This window comes from Acinonyx jubatus, chromosome B2 (assembly GCF_027475565.1).
Source record: "Acinonyx jubatus isolate Ajub_Pintada_27869175 chromosome B2, VMU_Ajub_asm_v1.0, whole genome shotgun sequence".
Classification (NCBI taxonomy): domain Eukaryota; kingdom Metazoa; phylum Chordata; class Mammalia; order Carnivora; family Felidae; genus Acinonyx; species Acinonyx jubatus.
This window is the reverse complement of record NC_069385.1, coordinates 96,118,824-96,138,376: the sequence shown is the minus strand read 5'-3', so window position 1 is coordinate 96,138,376 and position 19,553 is coordinate 96,118,824. Positions and strand designations below refer to the sequence as shown.

General features: G+C 36.0%; 1 protein-coding gene across 5 annotated transcripts in view; it reads left to right on the top strand.

The window, feature by feature from the left end:
- Nucleotides 1–19,553, top strand: part of ZNF451 (zinc finger protein 451) — an 88,050-nt gene that overhangs the window by 26,932 nt on the left and 41,565 nt on the right. For all 5 annotated transcript variants that reach the window (XM_053222630.1, XM_027057523.2, XM_027057521.2 and 2 more), the window contains 4 exons: nucleotides 6,263–6,388; nucleotides 11,477–11,588; nucleotides 15,980–16,130; nucleotides 17,370–17,496. In XM_053222630.1, the coding sequence (XP_053078605.1) occupies nucleotides 6,263–6,388; nucleotides 11,477–11,588; nucleotides 15,980–16,130; nucleotides 17,370–17,496 (516 nt within the window). The remainder of the gene's footprint in view (nucleotides 1–6,262; nucleotides 6,389–11,476; nucleotides 11,589–15,979; nucleotides 16,131–17,369; nucleotides 17,497–19,553) is intronic.

Here is a 19,553-nt window from a genome sequence, read left to right as displayed (position 1 = left end):
GCTTCTGAGGTTCTGGAACAGCTTTTCTTCCTGTACCCAGTGTGTCCCTTATTTTGTAACCTTCTGACTCCTGATCACCCACAGATTTTTTGTGTGTGTCAGACTGGGATTTTAACCATACCTCTGGTTCCCAATTAAAAAACAAACAATATTCTTCATAAATTTTTTTCCATGGTCCCTGAACTAGGATATGCCTTTTAACATTTTCTGACTTGACAACTTTCTTCTTAATTCTATGAAAACCCCACACAACTTCCCCAATGGGAGAGGAGAGGGTATGGAAGAAAAACTGATGCAGAGAATGATCTAAAATAGAGGCAAACAGACTCTCCCCCTCCCCAGTGTATCTCTTGAGACCATCATCTTCTTCTCCCAAAAAATAACTGAGTGGGTAGCATTTTCTTGCAGATTATTTGCTGTAACCCTGGACTCAGTAGTATTCTTCAATAATTTCTAATATGGAAGTTAATCCAGGGTGAGCACAGCAAGTGCTTCAAGAAAGATGGCTCTGAAGATCCTATAGCTGCTAACATTTTATTCTTTTTGTTTTCTCTTTTTGGCTTAAAACAACAGAAATTTATTCTCTTACAGTTCTGGAGACTAGAAGTCCAAGTTTGGCCAGACCATGCACTCTCTGACCACTCTAGGGAAGGGTCCTCACCTCTCTCCTCACTTCTAGCGGTGGCCGGCAGTCCCTGGCTTGCAGTTTCATCACTCCTGTTTCTGCCTCTGTCTCCCATGACATTCTCCCTGCGTGACTTAGTCTCTTCGTGTGGCATCATCCTCTCTGTGTCTTTATTCTTACCATTCTTACCTTTGAGAGCCAATTCCATTTCTAGCTTGAGAATTTACATATCTGAAAGTCTGACCATAGAGAAACTCTAAGGACCTAAATGCTTATTAATACTACAGGCTTTGGGGAAGATTGGCAAATCTGGCCTAAGAAGAACACTCGTAGAATTTTGTGACTTCACGTTAAATAACAATTCAGTATTTTGTCACTAATGGAATGGTGGAGACTCCCACACCTAAGAATATAGTGGCCCCTTTTCATCTTAATTCTACAGAAACATTTAATACACTTTCGTCTATCCTGAAATGAGTTCACTTTCTGCCCGTGTTCCTGACAAATAACACTATAGTTTTGATTCTGCTTTTGAATCAGTAACAAGGTGGCCTGCAGTAAGTTTTTTTCCCCTTGCTTCTTTCTGATAAGTTAAAATATATTTCCGAACATATTGATTCTTTGAATTACCTGTTCTATTTTTGTGCAAAATAAGGTCTTCTGCGACCTAATAGGCAAAATCCCTAGTATGTGTTTTAGTATCAGTCATCTCGTTTTTCCAGTGCATGTGTGTTTTCCCAGAACCATAGAAGTATGTAATTCAGTAAGATCTAGAGGCTGCCCCTCATATTGAACCCCTAAAAATGAAAATTCAAAGGATTTGGCTTCCTGGAGTGAGTGTGTGTTCATAAATAACCCATTACTCATGCCTGGCTTAAACCAGCAACCGTGATCCCCAAACCTAAGTTGTGATGGAAAAATATATGAGTATCATCCCCTGCCTCATATAATTAATTTTTGTCATTTTAAATGGCAGAAGTCTCAAAGTTGAAGTTCACTCTTTTTCTGGCTGCCATTCATTCCTTTTTAGCTACTCCTAGCAGATTGTCTTTCATATCTACTTATGTGCTTTCAACATAGGTAGCCAGAGGTGGGGTTTTTGGGGCTTGGGGTTTGTTTTTTGTTTTTTATTTTTAAGAAGAAAATAGAAACTTTCCCCTTTGAGGAAAAGAAGGAAAATAAATTCAAATGTCTTTTGTTTTCAGTATCAGAGCTGTTAGGTCTTTTGAGTCCTTCAAAGTCATGAAAGATTAAATAAACAGATCAGAGTTAGCTGGGAATCACAGAAGTAATCTTTTGATTGATATAGTCAGCTAGTTCATTAAGTGTTAACGTAGGCTACTGATAACTAAATATAGGAAAAATAATTTTAGCAAACAATAATACCAACAGTCTTTATTTGTTCTCCAAAAGGTAATGTTCTAGGACTAGAGACTAACTTTAGAATGAGGTTGAAGAGATCTAAACAAATGTATAAGTGCTGATTGAAGGTACTAAATAATTTATCTTCCTAGCTTATGAGTATAGTTTGGAGTAAAATTCTTACCTATATTTTGTGACTAATGGATTACTAAAAATTTTTCCCATTGGATATATAATCTGTTTCAGACTTTAATTTTCAGCTAGTTTTCTGCCCAGCATATGTTCAAACATTTTAAGTTTATTTATTTATTTATTTTGAGGTAGCACACAAGCAGGGGAGGGCCAGAGTGAGAGGAGAGATCTCAAGCAGGCTCCACGCTGTTAATGTGGAGCCAGATCAGGGCTTGAACTCACAAATCATGAGATCATGACCTGAGCTGAAACCAAGAGTCAGATGCTTAAACCAACTCAGCCACCGAGGTGCCCCGAGAGTATATTTATAATTTATAATGTAAAGCAGAGAATCCTTAATTGTGCTTTAAAGGAAACTTCAAGAAGAATAAATATTATGTAAAATCTTCCTGAATGAGTGTAACTTCAGAAGTATTTCAGAATGGTTATTTTGTGGTGGCCTAGGAAAAAGTAAAATGATAGTGAACCATCAATTCAAGGGTAGTTCTTCCTGCATTAGAATTACCTTAATCCAGAACATGGCCTTCTTTCTGTCCCCAGAATTGTGATCCAACAACATATTTTTATAGGTAAACCCTAATTTATACCTTGTCTGCCTTGTGTTCATGTGACCTTGGTTTACTTAACCTTCCAAGCACAACTTTTACTAGAGTTTAAAACCTAAAAAGTGTATCTGTTAGGAAAACTAACATACTCTAGGCCCATGTTTGATTATCATTAACTTCCTTAAATTAAAAAATTCTTTTAGAATCTACTCTAGATTTCCTTCTCAAGGTAGTATTTACATTTTAAATAAAGGGGTATTATTTTTGTTTTCCCAAAGAGTAAATTTTTGTTTTTAAGACAGGTAAAGATGTCTTTACTAAAGGATCAGAGCTCTGATAAAGATTTTTGTGACTCTTTTTCTAATAAGCTGCATTGTTCTATGCCTTGTAAAAGAATATTTTGGTGAAGTTAGGAGAATGTCATCTATTACCTGGTATAAGGGTGTATGTAGGCTGGCCAAGTGGTCAGAAGTCAGCTGGAACTACTTGTACCCAAAGTGATTCTGTGAGCATTTCTTGTTGCAAAGATGCAGCTTCATATTGAAAATACCATTTTGACCTTTTCATGTATACTCACTTCAGTGTAACTTTTGTGTACTTGGAAAGTCACACTTGATGTTTGACATGGTTGATGATGCAACTCTATCCCACTGTAGATAAAATTTGGGTTGCACATAAATGACTGATTTGCCTACAGAGTGATACAGAGTAACCCAGTCTTTCTAGTAGAAAAAAAATTTAATAGACTTTATTTTGGGGGGAAGTTTTAGGTTTACAGCAAAACTGGGAGGAAGATACAGAGATTTCCTGTATACCTCCTGCCCCTGCACATGTACAGCTTCCCTCATTATCAACATCCCCCAGCATAATGATACATTTGTTATAGTGAGTGAACCTAGAGTGACACATCATTATCACTAAGTTCATAGTTTACTAGGGCTCACTATTAACGTACATTCTGTGAGTTTATAAAAATTTGTGATAACAGGTGTCCCCTTTATAGTATCATACAGAATAATTTTACTGCCCTGCAAATCTGTACTCTGCCAGCTCATCCTCCCCTCTCCTCAACCCTGGGCAACCACCGATCTTTTTTACTATCTCCATAGTTTTGCCTTTTCCAGAATGTCATATAGTTGGAATCATACACTATGTATAGCCTTTTCAGATCGGCTTCTTTTCATTTAGTAATATGTATTTAAATCTCCATGTCCTTTCATAAACTGATGACTTTTTTTTTTTTTTTTGTCGACTCATTTCCTTTCAGCACTGATATTCTATCATCTGGATGTTCCACAGTTTATCCATTCACCTACTAAAACACATATTGGTTGCTTCCAAGTTTTGGAATTTATGAATAAAGCTGCTACAAATATCTAATTACACAGGTTACTTCACCCCTAACTACTATATATTTGCGTGTTTGTTTTTTATTTTTTTTAATTATTTATTTTGAGGGAGAGCACTAGCAGGGAGGGGCAGAGAGATTAGGAAAAAGAGAGTATCCCAAGCAGGCACCACACCAGCAGCACTGAGCCCTATACAGGGCTCAAACTTCTGAAACTGGGAAATCATGACCTGAGCCAAAATCAAAAGTCAGACGCTTAACCTACTGAGCCACTCAGGTGCCCCTGCATGTTGTTCTTTAAGAAAGATCATGTCATCTGTGAACAAAGAGGATTTTATTTCTTGATTTCTGGTTTGTCTGGCATTGATTGGGGGAAATTTTTAGTCATTGCATAAAGTTTTCTGTTCTCTCTTCTCGTATTTTTTTATGTATGTGTAACATCTTTTGTAACAATTCTTGGATATTCCATTTTGTGTTTTTTTTGGTCTTTGTTTTGTTTTTTAGTTTTGGGAGTTTCTGTGGCCGTATTCTCAAGCACAGAGATTCATTCCTCGGCAGTGTGCAGTCTACTAAGGGCACTGTCAAAGGCATTCTTCATTTCTCTTATAGTGTATTAGATCTCTACCATTTCTTTTTGATTCTTTCTTAGGATTTCTCTCTCTCTTACTTACATTACGCATCTGTTCTTTCATGTTGTTAATCATAGTTGTTTTGAATTCCTGATCTGATCATTCTAACATCCTTGCCGTGTCTGCCTTTCTGTGCTTGCTCTGGCTCTTCAAACTGTGTTTTTTGCCTTTTAGTGTTCCTTATAATTTTCGGTGGAAAGGTAGATAAGATGTGTTAGGTAAAAGGAACTGTGGTAAATGGGCCTTTATAATGTGATAGTAAAGAATGGGGCGTGGTAGCACTGTATAGTCCTGTGATTAAGTCTCTGTCTTGTTGAGCCTGTGCCCCTGGACTGTGACCTTCAGCAGTGCTTCTCATTCCCTTCTTTCAATCGGGAAGGATGGCTAGTGTGGCCTGAAATTGGGTATTTCCCTTTCCCTCATGTGGAAGGCTAAATGGAGCTAGATTGGGTCTTTCCATTTTCCCAGGTTGGTTAGGTTCTGATAAAACTCCTACAAGGTTACCTTCTGGTAAAATAGTTGTTGGTGAGGGCAGACCTTGTTAACAACAGAATGCTCTGGCATATTTCAAAATGTTTACTTTTCCTCTCCCCCTGCTGGAAGCATGAAGGGATTTTTCTCCAGTGTTTACTGTGAGAACCTGGTAGAACTCCTTGGAGGTAAACTCACAAAAGTGTGAGGGCTCTCCATGACTGGGTCATCCTGCGGTTGTTAACTCTTAGATTTATCCCACTGAGCCTCTCGCAATCCATCAGTTACAGTTGAGGTTTTTTGCGTTTATTGCTTCCTGCTGAGGTTTCCACTCATGGGTTTTTGCTCCATTTACTTGGGATTCTCTGTATTTGCCCCCTGTCTTTTTTGGAGTACCAATTTATACTGTGACCTCACTTCTCTGGTGGATTTAAGAAGAGTTGTTCACTTTTGGTTTTTTCAGCTTTTTACTCGACAGAATGAAGTGGTAGCTTATAAGCTCCTTACATGTTGGACTGGAAACTGGAAGTTAGATCTATTTTTTTAATCAATAATTTCTCTTAAATAAATATTGTTCTGGCATTGCTGAAAAGCCAGAATCAAGGATGTTTGTACTGTTAGACCTTTTAGAGGTGGACTAATGGCTTAATGGCATTACCTTATAGATCAGAAGAACAAAGCAACACCAAACTCTTCAATATCCAGATGATTATAAAGTAAATAAAGATGATAAATTGTCCTTAGAAGCTAGTTTATCTAACTTTTAGAAAATGAAAGATGTTGGTGGATAATTGACCTATAAAATACTACATGAAATACATAATACACAAGACATGTTCTTAGAAATTTGCTGATGATAAAAGTAAATTTTTCTTGAGTGCCTGGCTGGTTCACTCAGAAGAGCATGTGACTCTTGATCTCAGAGTCATGAATTTGAGTACCACGTTGCGTGTAGGGATTACTTAAAGAAATAAACTACAAAAAAAGGTAAATGGTTCTTTAGTACAATAACGCTTTGGTAAATGGATTCGTTATCCCAAGGCTTGTTTTGTTAGTTAAAAAAAAATGAAAATGTTTTTTTCAATTGTAGGATAATGTTAAGCATAAAGACTATATTGACCATCAGAAGGATAAAGTTGCTTTAACTCTGGCTCGTCTAGCCCGCCACGTCGAAGTGGAGAAACAGCAGAAAGAGGAGAAGAATAGAGCATTCAGGGTATGTGGTTGGTATTTTTTAGTTGGTGTTTTACCAAATTATAGAATTGTTTAGAATACAATTGTAAAGAGAAACTTGTCATCAAAAAATGTGTAATTGAATCCAGTTCAGTATGGACTCTAGATAGCTCATTAATTTAGTGGTAATTCATAATAACTTTTTATATCTCTGTCTTTAGTTTGTTAGATTCTGATCATATATGTATACAGGAGAAAAAATTGACTGGGCTTTATTTTTGGGAATTAAAAATCATGGGATTTCTTACAGCAGATAAGCAATTAAGGGTTTCTGATTACTATATCACAAGGGTGAAAAGAGTTTATTGGTGCTTTCATAGATATAAGCTATTAAAAGAAAGGTTATTAGAAAGCTATTAAAAGAAAGGTTTTTCTACTAAATAGAATCAGACCGCTTTCTCAAACTTGAGCCTGTCCCTTCAGATTAAATCTATTACTAAAAGGAAGGAATTTTGAATCAGGTTTGTCAAAAAGCTGCTATGTGGAAAATGAAGCCTAATTTAGAATATCTAATGATGTAAATCTTTTTCTTCACTTGCTTTAGAAGGCCCTGGATGAATTACTTAAACAATCCCTCAATACTGAGGCACTTGGCTGGCTCAGTCGATGGAACATGTGACTCTTGATGTGAGCATCATGAGTTTGAGCTCCACGTTGAGGGTAGAATTTACTTTAAAAAAAAAAAATTTTTTTTTTTTTTTAATAAAAATTAAAAAAGAATCCCTCAGGGCTGACAAATGTCTGTTAGGAGTAGAAAGTTGATGAGTTGGGTAAATAAAGCTTCATACTAGGACTTTGGCAATGGAAATTGAGGGGTGCCTGGTTGGCTCAGTCAGTATAACATGCAACTCTTTTTTTTTTTTTTTGAGAGAGAGAGAGTGACAGCACACACATGTAAGGGAAAAGGGCAGAGGGAAAGCAAGAGAAAGAATCTTAAACAGGCTCCATGCTCAGCACAGAGCCTAATGTGGGGCTACATCTCACAACTGTAAGATTGTGACTTGAGCTGAAATCAGGAGTCAGGCCCTTAACCAACTGAACCACCGAAGCACTCCTACAACATGCAACTCTTGATTTCAGAGTCATGAGCTCAAGTCCCATATTGGATGTAAAGCTTACTTTAAAAAAAAAAAAGAAAGAAAAATTGAAATCATGGCACTGCCAGCTGCTTGTTTGGGTTTCAGCAGGTCACTTAGCTTTTATAGACTTTGTACTTTAATTTGGTAGGGATAGAGTTGGAGATAATCTCCCAGGTTGGGATAAGCACTATGACTATAATTTTAACATCTGTGTTTTGATTGCTTGTCCATTGGTTATCTTATAGGAATTTGTATATTTCTAGCCTCTGTTTTAGTATCTCCTAATTTGGTATAGAATAAATTAATATTCTTTACATTTAGAAATAGATTTGTTTGGGGACTTTTACTTCATAATGTAATACCAATTAAACTAGTGCATAGTATTCTAGTTGTATGTTTAAAATGTTTAATGCATAGAGATATAAAAAAAAAAATAGGATCATTTCTTTCCTGGCAGAAATAATAATCAATTTTAAGGAAGATTTTTTTTCCCCAAAACTATGTTAAATGTATTGTTTATGGGTCATGGGGAAAATCTTGAGAGAGGGGTGATTTGCAAGCTGTCCTTTTCCACAGATTTCCTGAATGATGCTAGCTTCTTTTCCCAGGCAGTGTTCCCATATGGATAATAAAGCGTCTGTGATGAGTTCAGAATCTTATAGGCACTATGATAATTGGTGCTTTTCTCAAGGGTTGGTTTCAGCTTCTACCCATATAAATGCTGATTTATTCTGTTAAAGACTTTACCTCAGCATTGAATGAACTTCTTGAAATTGTGAGATTCTTGTTTAATCAGTTGTGAAGAATAAATGTATCTAAATTTCTTTTTTCTTAAAATTTCTTTTTTTTTTCCCAAGTTTATTTATTTTGGGGAGGGGGAGGCAGAGAGAATCCCAAGCAGGCTCTAGCACGGAGCCAACATGGAGCTCAAACCCACCAACCATGAGATCATGACCTGAGCCAAAATCAAGAGTCAGACGCTTAGCCAACTGAGCCCTAGGTGCCCCGAGATTTCATTTTCCTTTTTTTCTTTCTTTCTTTTTTTTTATGTTTATTTATTTTTGAAAGAGAGACAGAGCGAGAGTGGGGGAGGGCAGAGAGAGAGAGAGGGACACAGAGATTTCAAAGCAGACTCTAGGCTCTGAGCTGTCAGTACACAGCTGGACATGGGGCTCAAACCCGCGAACCTTGAGATCATGACCTGAGCCACCCAGGTGCCCCTAAGATTTAATTTTCTAAGGGAGAAAGTAACACAGATGCTTTAGTTCACTGCTTGCTATCCATTCATGATTTTTTAAAATTTGGTTTCCTGTATAGATAACTTCTTTTTTGTTTTAACTAGATGACAGAAAACAAAAATAAACTACCCAGAAAGGAAGTTAATGAAACGAAAATAAAAATAACTGTTGAGGAATTTTAGTGGATTATAACTCTGACTAAAACTAGATATAGTAGAAAATATCTTCCAACTATTCTTAGGCCTTTGTGAATTATTGATATTTTACTATTAAGGTGAATTGTTCATCTTTTGTGATGGAGTGGTTTTATAGAAAAAAAAATTCATTAAAACCTTCACTGCATATGGGGTACCTGGCTGTGTCAGTCAGTAGAGTGTGCAACTCTTGATCTCAGGGTCATGAGTTCAAGCCCCGCTTTGGGTGTGGAGCCTACTTAAAAAGAAATTTTAAAAAATCTTGGGGCACCTCAGTGGCTCAGTCGATTAAGCATCCCACTTTTGGTTTCAGCTCAGTTCATGATCTCATGGTTCATGGGTTCACACCCCACATGGAGCTCTGTGCTAATAGCGCAGGGCCTGCTTAGGATTTTCTCTCCTGTTCTCTCTACTCTCTCCTACTTGTGTGCAAACACCTGTGCTCTCGTGCTCTCTCAAAGTAAATAAACTTCAAAATCTTCACTAGATAAATTACTTTCAGAGATAATGTTGTGTTGACTAGTTGACCAGCTACCAGCTTTGCTTGTGGCTATACTGTAAGAATTAAGATGACTTACAAAAAGGGGTATAACCCTAAAGTTTGTGGAAGAAGCTTCATGACAAAGGAAAAGTAGTGGGTAATTTGGGGATGACTTAAGCCAACAAGTGTTTTTTGAGCATTGACTATCACCAGAGAGTTCAAATTCTGTTATAAAAAATGTCAGAACTTTTAAAAATTTGTTTATTTTTAAATTTTGACAATTTAAAATAAATAGGCTGTTGGCTGGCATGTAGTTGTACTTGATCTTAATCTAAGAGTTTTTATTGTGATAAATTTTTGTAAGGAACTATGATAAGTAGTTTAATTTTGTACATTAGAAAACGTCTTTGGAGTCTACCAGAGGCTTACCATATTGCTTCTTTGGATAAACTAGCTTTGTTTTCCATAACATATTACTCAGAACACTAATACTGCAGGATATACTTTGGAAAAAAATTTTTGATAATTTCTTGAGATACTGCATATTCTCTGTGTGGAAAATCACACAGACATTGACGCTTGAAGGCTTTGGAAGTCCTGCACTAAAGGAGACTTTTAAATTTTGTATTAAAACCATTGCTTCTATACTTACTTAATTTGATTATAGGGAATTTTTAAAATCTCTATATAATGCTTGTTAACATCTTTGAGAATTAGTGTCGTATGGCTGTACTTTGAACAATGTTGTATAGAAGATTTTTTTCAGATTTAAATCTTGAATCTCCCTGTTCCTCTACTTTTTGATAGAAGATCTTGTTGTATTGCTAACTAGGCCATTGATTATTCTGGCCTGTCTCTTACAAATCTAGCATTTGTGACTTTGTGATTTCTTTTTAAGAACAACTTTGTTGAGATGCAGTATGGTATACTAGTTAAGTGCATGGATTCTAGAATCAAATTGTGAGAGTTTAAATCCTGTCATTGTTATTTATCCTTGGGCAATTTATTTGACCTTTCTGTGTACCTCAGTTTTCCCATCATAAAATGCAAACAGTAATAGTACCTGTCTCACAAAGTTATTGTGAAAAATCTAAAATGCTTTTAGAATAATGGCATGATAAGTCATCAATAAGTGTTAATTGTTAGATATAGCATGATCAGACAGTATGCAAAAGATTTACAGCTAATATACAGGAAGAGTTAGAAACTAACAGTCTAAAGCACAAGTCTAATTTCATGGTTGGTCCTGGCCTGCCACCTTTTTTTGTAAATAAGATTTTGTTGGGACATAGCAATCCCCATTTGTTTACATGTTATCTATGGCTGCTTTCATGCAGAGTTGAGTAGTTGCAGTAGGGACTGTATGGTCTACAAAACCTAAAAATATTTACTGGTCCGGCCCTTTATGAAAAAAGTTTGCCAATTGTGGATCTAGATGGTAATAAATGCTTTATACTGGCACATACTCAGTACTAATGAATATCTGCTCTTTTTAATACTATTCACTGAACAGATATTGAATAGGCTTCTGTATACTTCAGAACATATGTGGAAAATTCGAAAAGAATGTATACTGGTTTAAAAATGAAAATAATCATTCATATTTCCATTCCCAGAGATAGTCATTGACATTTTGTATATTTACTTTCAGCATTTGTTCCCCCTCTGCAGCAGATGTAGTTACATATAGCTTGAAATTAATATTTATTTATATTTGGCCTCATTTGTTTAATACTATTTGGTGATCTACTTGATATAAAAATACATTCCTACTTCACTGGAAAAGTTTGATTAATGTTTCTAATTGACTTTCACGAAATATATATACATAATTAAACAGTACCCATTGTTGGAGATGTAGGTTGTAGCAAACTTTGTGCAAATACAGATAACATTGGAATCAGTATCTTAGAGCATGAACCTTTGTTTTGACTTCTCTTTGGGATAGATGTCCAGATGTGGAGTTACAGGGACAAAGGATAATCAGTATTTTCTGATCACTAGTATGTTAAAATCTTTTTCTTAAGGAAACCAGGTTAGTAATCATAGGTTAATTAATTTTCTTCTTAATATCTTTAGGAAAAAATCGATTTTCAGCATGCTCATGGGTTACAGGAATTGGAATTTATTCGAGGACATTCTGATACAGAAGCAGCAAGACTGTGTGTGGACCAGTGGCTAAAAATGCCAGGTATTCTTTAGAGATCGGAGTGGAACACTGAGGTTACTGAGCTTCCCTAAAGCCTTAATGCATTATGTCTGTATTATTCAGTTGCTAGTAAGTGTATAAAGTATTGAAATTTAGTTTCAGTAATTAATAATGGCCTACTTTACCACTTGTCTTTCTACATTGGCAAACGTGTATTTTGATTATAATAGGCCATCCTTGATCTCATTAGATACTGCTCATGTATTTATTCGTGTTATTTTATAGTTGTTACATGGAATAGTGCGTGTGTTTTGGGGAGGATTTTTAATGGATTATTTGGGGTCAGGAAAGGCTTCTCTAATGAAATGGATTTTAAGCTGAGATCTAAAGAATTCATGTTTATTTATTTATTCATCAATGCAGCCTGTATAGATATTTGGAAGGAAGTGTCCACATGAGAGTCTCATCTAAAGCATTGGGTAGCTTCTTCACTAACTCTTTGCAGACCTTAGGTTCCTGAAAGAGTCACTATGGAACATTTTCCCCCCAACAGATAATTTGATGGAATCTTTAAGAGCCAGTGGGACAGTCACACCATGGCAGCTTTTCTAGCCTGTCTTGTAGACAAAACAGTGAGCCTTTTAAAGGCTTGGGATATCCACAGAAATCTTAGCTGTGGATATAATCCAGAGAAGATTTCATTGAAAAAGCCATTAGAAATATCTACTCATGCAGGGGTGCCTGGGTGGCTTAGTTGGTTGAGCATCTAACTCTTTATCTCGGGTCAGGTCATCTCACGGTTTCTTGAGTTCGAGCCACACATTGGACACTGTGCTGACACTGTGGAGCCTGCCTGGGATTCTCTCTCTCTGCTCCTCCCCACCTCTCACTGTGTGTGTGTGTGTGTGTGTCTCTCTCTCTCTCTCTCTCTCTCTCAACATAAATAAACAAACAAAAGAAATAACTGCATGCAGTACTCAACTTGAACCTAGATATCTTGTTATTCTGAAGTTGTTTTCAGAGGGGTTTTCTTTGAATCAGATTACCACTGATGGGATAATTCCAAAGTTCTCTAGTGCGGTTTTTACCCTGTTATTTTGAATTGAAACGTTTGCATGTCTGTCTTTGTCAGACTCCACACTCTTTGGGGACAAAGACCAAGGTTTATAATTCTTTTTTGTGTGAGTGCCTAAAAAGAATGCTCAGCATAGAGATAATAAATGCTGGTTGAATATTAGCCAAAGCAGGCTATAATCATTTGCATATGAATACAGAAAGAAGCCTAGGACTTGAGTTCCAAATGTGACTGTCATTCAACTAAACAAAAGAATTGTTTGGCATTCCAGACCTACTTTAGCAAAAGATACTTAGAAATTGTGGTAAATGATTTTGCCTCTTGGGTTGTTCTTTGTAAGGCTTAGAGTAATAAAAACTTCCTCTTGATAAGCATTCTGTTCTTAGTGCAAGTTAATGACTTTAGTTCACTGGTTTCCCCTTAGCTACATCAGAGTCATCTGGGAGCTTTTAAATACATACCTTGGCTTCATCTCCAGAGATAATTCTAGGACATCTATAGTTTTGGAAAGATTCCTAGGTAGTTTTGATAGAGAAATGGACTATTTCATCTATAAGATGTCTTCTAAAAATAGTTTATCTCATGTGAATCTAACACCTTCAAGTCCTGTCTAGAGTGCTAGTTGGCCTGGTAATATGCCCCTTTAGGCATACCTAGCCTCCAGGTTGGCACAATATTTTAATTCCTTGTAAAATGAATTCATGAGCATCTGTTTATGGATCTGTCGGAGCAGGTCAGGGGGGAACAAATGAGTCATTTAGCTGTGTCTTCATGTCTTGGTAAGACTTGTTATTGTATGTATCTTCAGGTCACACCTGATTCATTGGTGGCTGATGAGCTTAAGCGTGGATTTAAGGTCTTCAGTTATACTCTTTTTATAAGATGGTTTTATTTTTTTTGCTTGCTCCCTACAAAAATACTATAAAATGAAAGTTTGGGATCTATTTCTAGAACAGCTGCTTCAGCACTGACTATATTTGGTATGATGCTATTCCATAAATTATCTTTAGAAAGTGCTGAGATATTTGGATAGGGTATAGCTGGGGAAACAGAGATGAATCATTGTTTTCTTAAATTACAGAAAGTGAGATTCTACTTTAAAGTAGCGCTAAGGGACTTGTTCAATCTATTCCAGAGTATCCAGCTTTGTAATTCAGTTCTTTGATTAGAAGTAGTTTAAGTACTTTATTTATAATTACTCTACTAGAAATTCATCTTTTATAGATCTTTACAGTTAGGCCAGGTTGTATACATTTGAATACTTCATAACTTAAAAACAACACTCTCTTTTTTTTTTTTTTTAAACTTTTTTAACCTTTATTGATTTTTTGAGACAGAGAGAGAGAGCATGAACGGGGGAGGTTCAGAGAGAGATGGAGACACAGAATCTGAAACAGGCTTCAGGCTCTGAGCTGTCAGCACAGAGCCCGACGTGGGGCTCGAACTCACGGACTGTGAAATCATGACCTGAGCCGAAGATTAAAATATGATTAATGCTATGCTGTTCAGTGTTGGCAGAACACATTGATAAGCATTTTGGCAGCTTTTAATGGAGGCCTTCCCCCCATGAGGACTAAAACAGAAAAGCAGTTGAAACCTTAAGTTTGTATAATAACCATTTGGAGATCTTAAAACTAGATCTTAAAACTAGATGATGTTAAAAGAATAATTCATTCTATTTAAATCTTTAAGTTCTATTTAAATCTTTAAATCTGCCATAAAGATAAATAACTTAGTTTTCTATTGTATGAAATATTCAAGGTATTGAAACAATCCACAAATAATTATAAAAGGGAGTCAATAATCAAACCGTCTGTGTATAATCATGTGATATACAGTCAGAATCCTCCTGGCAGTTTTACATTTCATGGTTTATACAGTGTGACTACAAAATTTCCATCATATATCATGCATTCAGAATTTCCCTGGGAACAAAATTTGGCCAGGGGTCTACAAGAGTTGTATGATTATAAAGAGAGGGGATGAAGAATGGATCAGGATAGAGGAAGATTAATTAAGAGAAAGTAGTGTTGAAAAGGGGTGCTTGGCTTGCTCATTCAGTAGAGCCATGTGACTCTTGATCTTGGGGTTGTGAGTTCCAGCTCCTCTTTGGGCATGGAGTTTACTTTAAAAAGAAAGAGAGAAACTAGTGATAGGCAAACTTTGAAAGGAGAAAAAGAGGGGTGGCTGGGTGGCTCAGTTAAGTGTCCAACTTCGGTTCAGGTCATGATCTCAAGAATGGTTTTTGAGTTCAAATCCTAAGTTCAAGTCCTGTGTCAGGCCCAGTTCTTATAGCTCGAAGTCTAGAGCCTGCTTTGGATTCTGTGTCTCCCTCTGTGTCTCTGTTCCTCCCCCACTGGCACTTACTTTCTCGCTCTCTCTGTCTCTCAAATAAGATTTTAAAAAAAAATTTTTTTACATGAAAGGAGAAGAAGAGGGACAAAATAGAATAAATAGGAAAGAGGTAGTAACAATAAGTAAATCTCTGCTTTGTGTTATGTAAATTTATTACTGAGATCTGCATTATTTGATATCCAGGTTGGAACTCATTGGTCAATGGCTGGTTTCTTCAGAAAGTACCACTCTTATTTTCCTTGCCTCCCTGAACTCTCCACTCTTCCCCGCTCTCCCAGCTGTATTTTTTAACATAATTTTCAGAGAACCCCAATCTTTTATAATATAGCTAAATCTTCTAATGTGTTTAAGATCGTTAAAAGAGAAAAAAAAATTAGATCTTTGCCAGTTGATATAAATGAGAAAGAAGGGTAGGGGTCTGTGGAGCAACTGCTTTTCTAATCAGTATTTAATGTTTGACATTTCTTGGCTGTTGAACTTAAGAAAATAGAGTTTTTTCCCCCAGAGAATGTTACTTAAAGATGTTAACAGCATTCAGGACTCCTGACTGGCTCAGTCAACAGAGCATGTGACTCTTGATCTCAGGGTCTTGAGTTCAAGACCCACACTGGCTGTAGCAATAATAAACATACAAACAAACTTAATCCCTATACCTATTTCAAAAACAAAAAGAAAGGGCACCTGGCTAGCTGAGTCAATAGAGCATGTGACTATTGATCTCCGGTTGGAAGTCCGAGCCCTACATTGGGTATAGAAATTACTTAAAAAAATAAAATCTTTAAAAAACAAAAAAAAGATGTTAACAGCTTTATTTGTCCCAATAACTATTTATTTTTAGGTTATCATATGTTTTATTAGAAAGCCAAGAAATTTTTAATTATAATTAGGATCACCCAGTTGATGCTATTTCATAGTATTTATTGTTTTGCCATAATTTTGGTTACCTGTCCAAAGGACAAATATCTGAAGTAGGAACTTAAGAATTTGTATTCCAATAATGCAGGACTCAAAACAGGCACAATTAATTCTGGAAAAAAAAGTTCATTCCGAAGAGGAGGCCAGATGCAGGTGTCTGGGAAACCAATTTTATGTCCCATAATGCACTGTAACAAGGAATTTGATAATGGACACCTTCTCTTAGGACATTTGAAAAGGTGAGTGTGATACTCAGAATAGTGGATACTGAAGAGCAAATGTGTTACAAAGTGATTTCATATAATGAAAGCATGATGCACTCATGCCATTGTAACCATAGCTTTGTATTCCAGACAAATTGTTTTATACTCTTATGATAGTTATTTTAAATTTCTATTTCTTAGGTTTCCTAGAAGGCCTAAAGTCAGATTTCTCTAGTTATATTCTTTTCTTTAAAGACTTGTAGCATTTAAGTATTTATTCTAATATGTCTCATAAAATTTTGAACAGATTTTTTACATTGATATGCAGTTGAATCCGTTGTAGAGAAATCCAGCCCATAAATGCAAATTTCAGGAGACACAAAACACTTACAGATAGTTGGTTTAGCCTAAAGAAAGCTAATATGGTATTACAAAAGAAATGTTAAAAGCAAACCAAATGTAGCAAAATTAATAATAAATATTCTATTTATAAACCTATCTTATTAACTTACTGAATTTTTTTAATAGTAGAGCTTGAGAAAGTAAATATCAGGGAAACGCGGTATTAAAGGTATTAAACATTCCTACCTTCATAATCTCTCCTTCTAATAGTTTAAAGATGGAAATTGAGAATTTGGGGTCTCACAACCTTTTTCATTTCTAGGTGTCTCACCCTACTTATGCATTAACCTACCTATAGAGCCTTTTGTACGGTCTTCAGCATTCTATAAATAACTAGGTAGCATACTATATCTAAAGAGTTTTTAAAAGTCTTTGAGGCAGTTTAAAATGACACATACTTATTAAATGATTAAAGTGAACATTAAAAGGATTAAAAGCCATTTTTAGGAAACAGGTGTGTGCCAGAAATCTTGACATGAGATTATAATTCTGTTGATTCATTTACAACTATTAGTAAATATTGTGGCAAATAAGGCAAAAAGGAAAAGATGATGGCTCTATAACTTTCAGACTGGAATTGTACCAGTTTGGCAAGACATGCTTAAATCCATTTTATTGGATCTTAGATACTTTTATGAAATCTTGAGCTAACTGTTGGTCACTGTTTGAAGGGATTGTGTGGCATTTAGGAGTCATTTGATATTTCTTGAACATGAAGAACGTTTTTAATATTTCAATAGAAGAGTATAAATTTCTGAGTGTGTTGTGTGTATGTGTGTGTAAACAAATAAGCAAATGCTTAACAAATGAAGCAACATAGTTTGGCTCCTAAAATGTGGACTTTTCTAATGCTACCTCTCTTTTGCCGAGTAGGTTTGATCACTCTCCATGTGATCCGACAATTACACTACATGGACCATTCGTCAATTCCTTTGCTTGTGTAGTATGTTACAAAAATTTTGTTACTCAACAGCAATATAGGGATCATCTTTTTGCTAAGGTAAGAGGATGTCCTAAGAGTAGGTATTTTTTCTAGAGAACCATGGAATTTGATGCAAGTGTTTTCTTGCTGCTCTTAAGCCTGTAGTCACTAGTGGTGCACATAAGGGTCAAGAGTAAAATGATTGGAACATTAAATTTTTGTGGACAGGTAAACTTCATGACTGAAAGCCAGCACTCCTAAAGATTATCATCGAAGCCCTTTCTTTGATGGAGTTGCTCTGTGGAATTAACGTTCTTCAAGATGCTTATGATGAGAACTAGAACTTTAATCTTAAGTCTGCTGCCTTTCACTGCCTGTTGAAATGTTGGAGCCATCTAGTAAATTAAATAACAATTCCTTTATTAATGCTAGTGTTAAGAAATCTAGTATACAAAAGGTTGTTTTATGTAACTCACATTAGGTGTTAAATCTCAAGGGAGACAGGTTGATTCATGGCATACACAAATCTGTATAATAGATGATTCTGTAGTGTGTGTTTACTATATTTGAAATTATATATCTATAATGACTTATTAACGTTACAAAATGTTACTTGTGCAATATGTTCACTGTGGAGAAAATTTTTTTTCATTTTTAAAAAAATTTTTTTAATGTTTAGAGAGAGCACAGGTGGAGGAGGGGCAAAAAAAGAGAGTGGGACAAAGGATCCAAAGCCAGCTGTGTGCTGACAATAGGGAGCCCAAAGTGGGGCTTGAAATTAAGAACCATGAGACAATGACCTGAGCCGAAGTTGGACACTTAACCAACTGAGCCACCCAGGTGCCCCTTAAGTTTTTACTTTATGAACGCTCAGTGTTCATCATGACAAGTATACTCTTAAATCCCTATCACCTATTTCACTCATCCCCTCTAGTAACCATCTGTTTATTCTCTATAGTTAAGAGTCTGTTTCTTGGTTTGTGTCTCTCTCTCTTTTTTCCCCTTAGCTCATGTTTTGTTTCTTAATCATACCTATGAGTGAATTTATAGGGTGTTTGTCTTTCTCTGCAGATGGCAAGATTTCATTCTTTTTTATAGCTGAGTAATATTCCATTGTGTATATATACACCACATCTTCCTTATCCATTCATCAATCGATGGATACTTGGACTATTGTAAATAATACTGCTATAAATATATGGGTGCATTATCACTTTGAATTAGTGTTTTTGTGTTCTTTGGGTACATACCCAGTGGTGCGATTACTGGATCACAGAGTAGTTCTATTTTTTAACTTTTTAAGGAACCTCCATACTGCTTTCCAGAGTGGCTGCACCAGTTTGCATTTCCACCAGCAGTACACAAGGGTTCCTTTTTCTCCACATCCTCGCCAGTACTTGTTTCTTTTGTTTTTGATTGCAGCCATTCTGACAGATAAGAGGTGATATCTCATTATAGTTTTGCTTTGCATTTCCCTGATAATGAGTGATGTTGAGCATCTTTTCATGTGTCTGTTGGTCATCTGAATGTCTTTGGAGAAATGTCTGTTCATGTCTTCTGCCCATTTTTTAATTGGACGATTTGTTTTTTGACTGAGTTGTATAAGTTCTTTATATATTCTGGATACTCACCCTTTATCGGATATGTCATTTGCAAATGTCTTCTCCCATTTAGTAGGTTTCCTTTTAATTGTGTTGATTGTTTCCTTTGCTGTGCAGAAACTTTTTATTTTGATGAAGCCCCAATAGTTTATTTCTGCTTTTATTTCCCTGGCCTTGGTAGAAATATCTAAAAAATTCTTGCTATGGCCAGTGTCAGAGATTACTGCCTGTACTCTCCTCAAGGATTTTTATGGTTTCAGGTCTCACATCTAGGTCTTCAATCCATTTTTAGTTTGTTTTTGTGTATGGTGAAAGAAAGTGGTCCAGTTTCGTTTCTTTTTTTTAATTCTATTTTTTTTTTTTAATGTTTATTTATCTATTTTGAGAGAGATAGAGGGATAGGAAGAAAGAGAATCCCAAGCAGGCTCCACATTGTCAGGACAGAGCCTGACATAGGGCTCAAACTGATGATCTGGGAGATCGTGACCTGAGCTCAAATCAAGAGTTGGACCCTTAACCAACTGAGCCACCCAG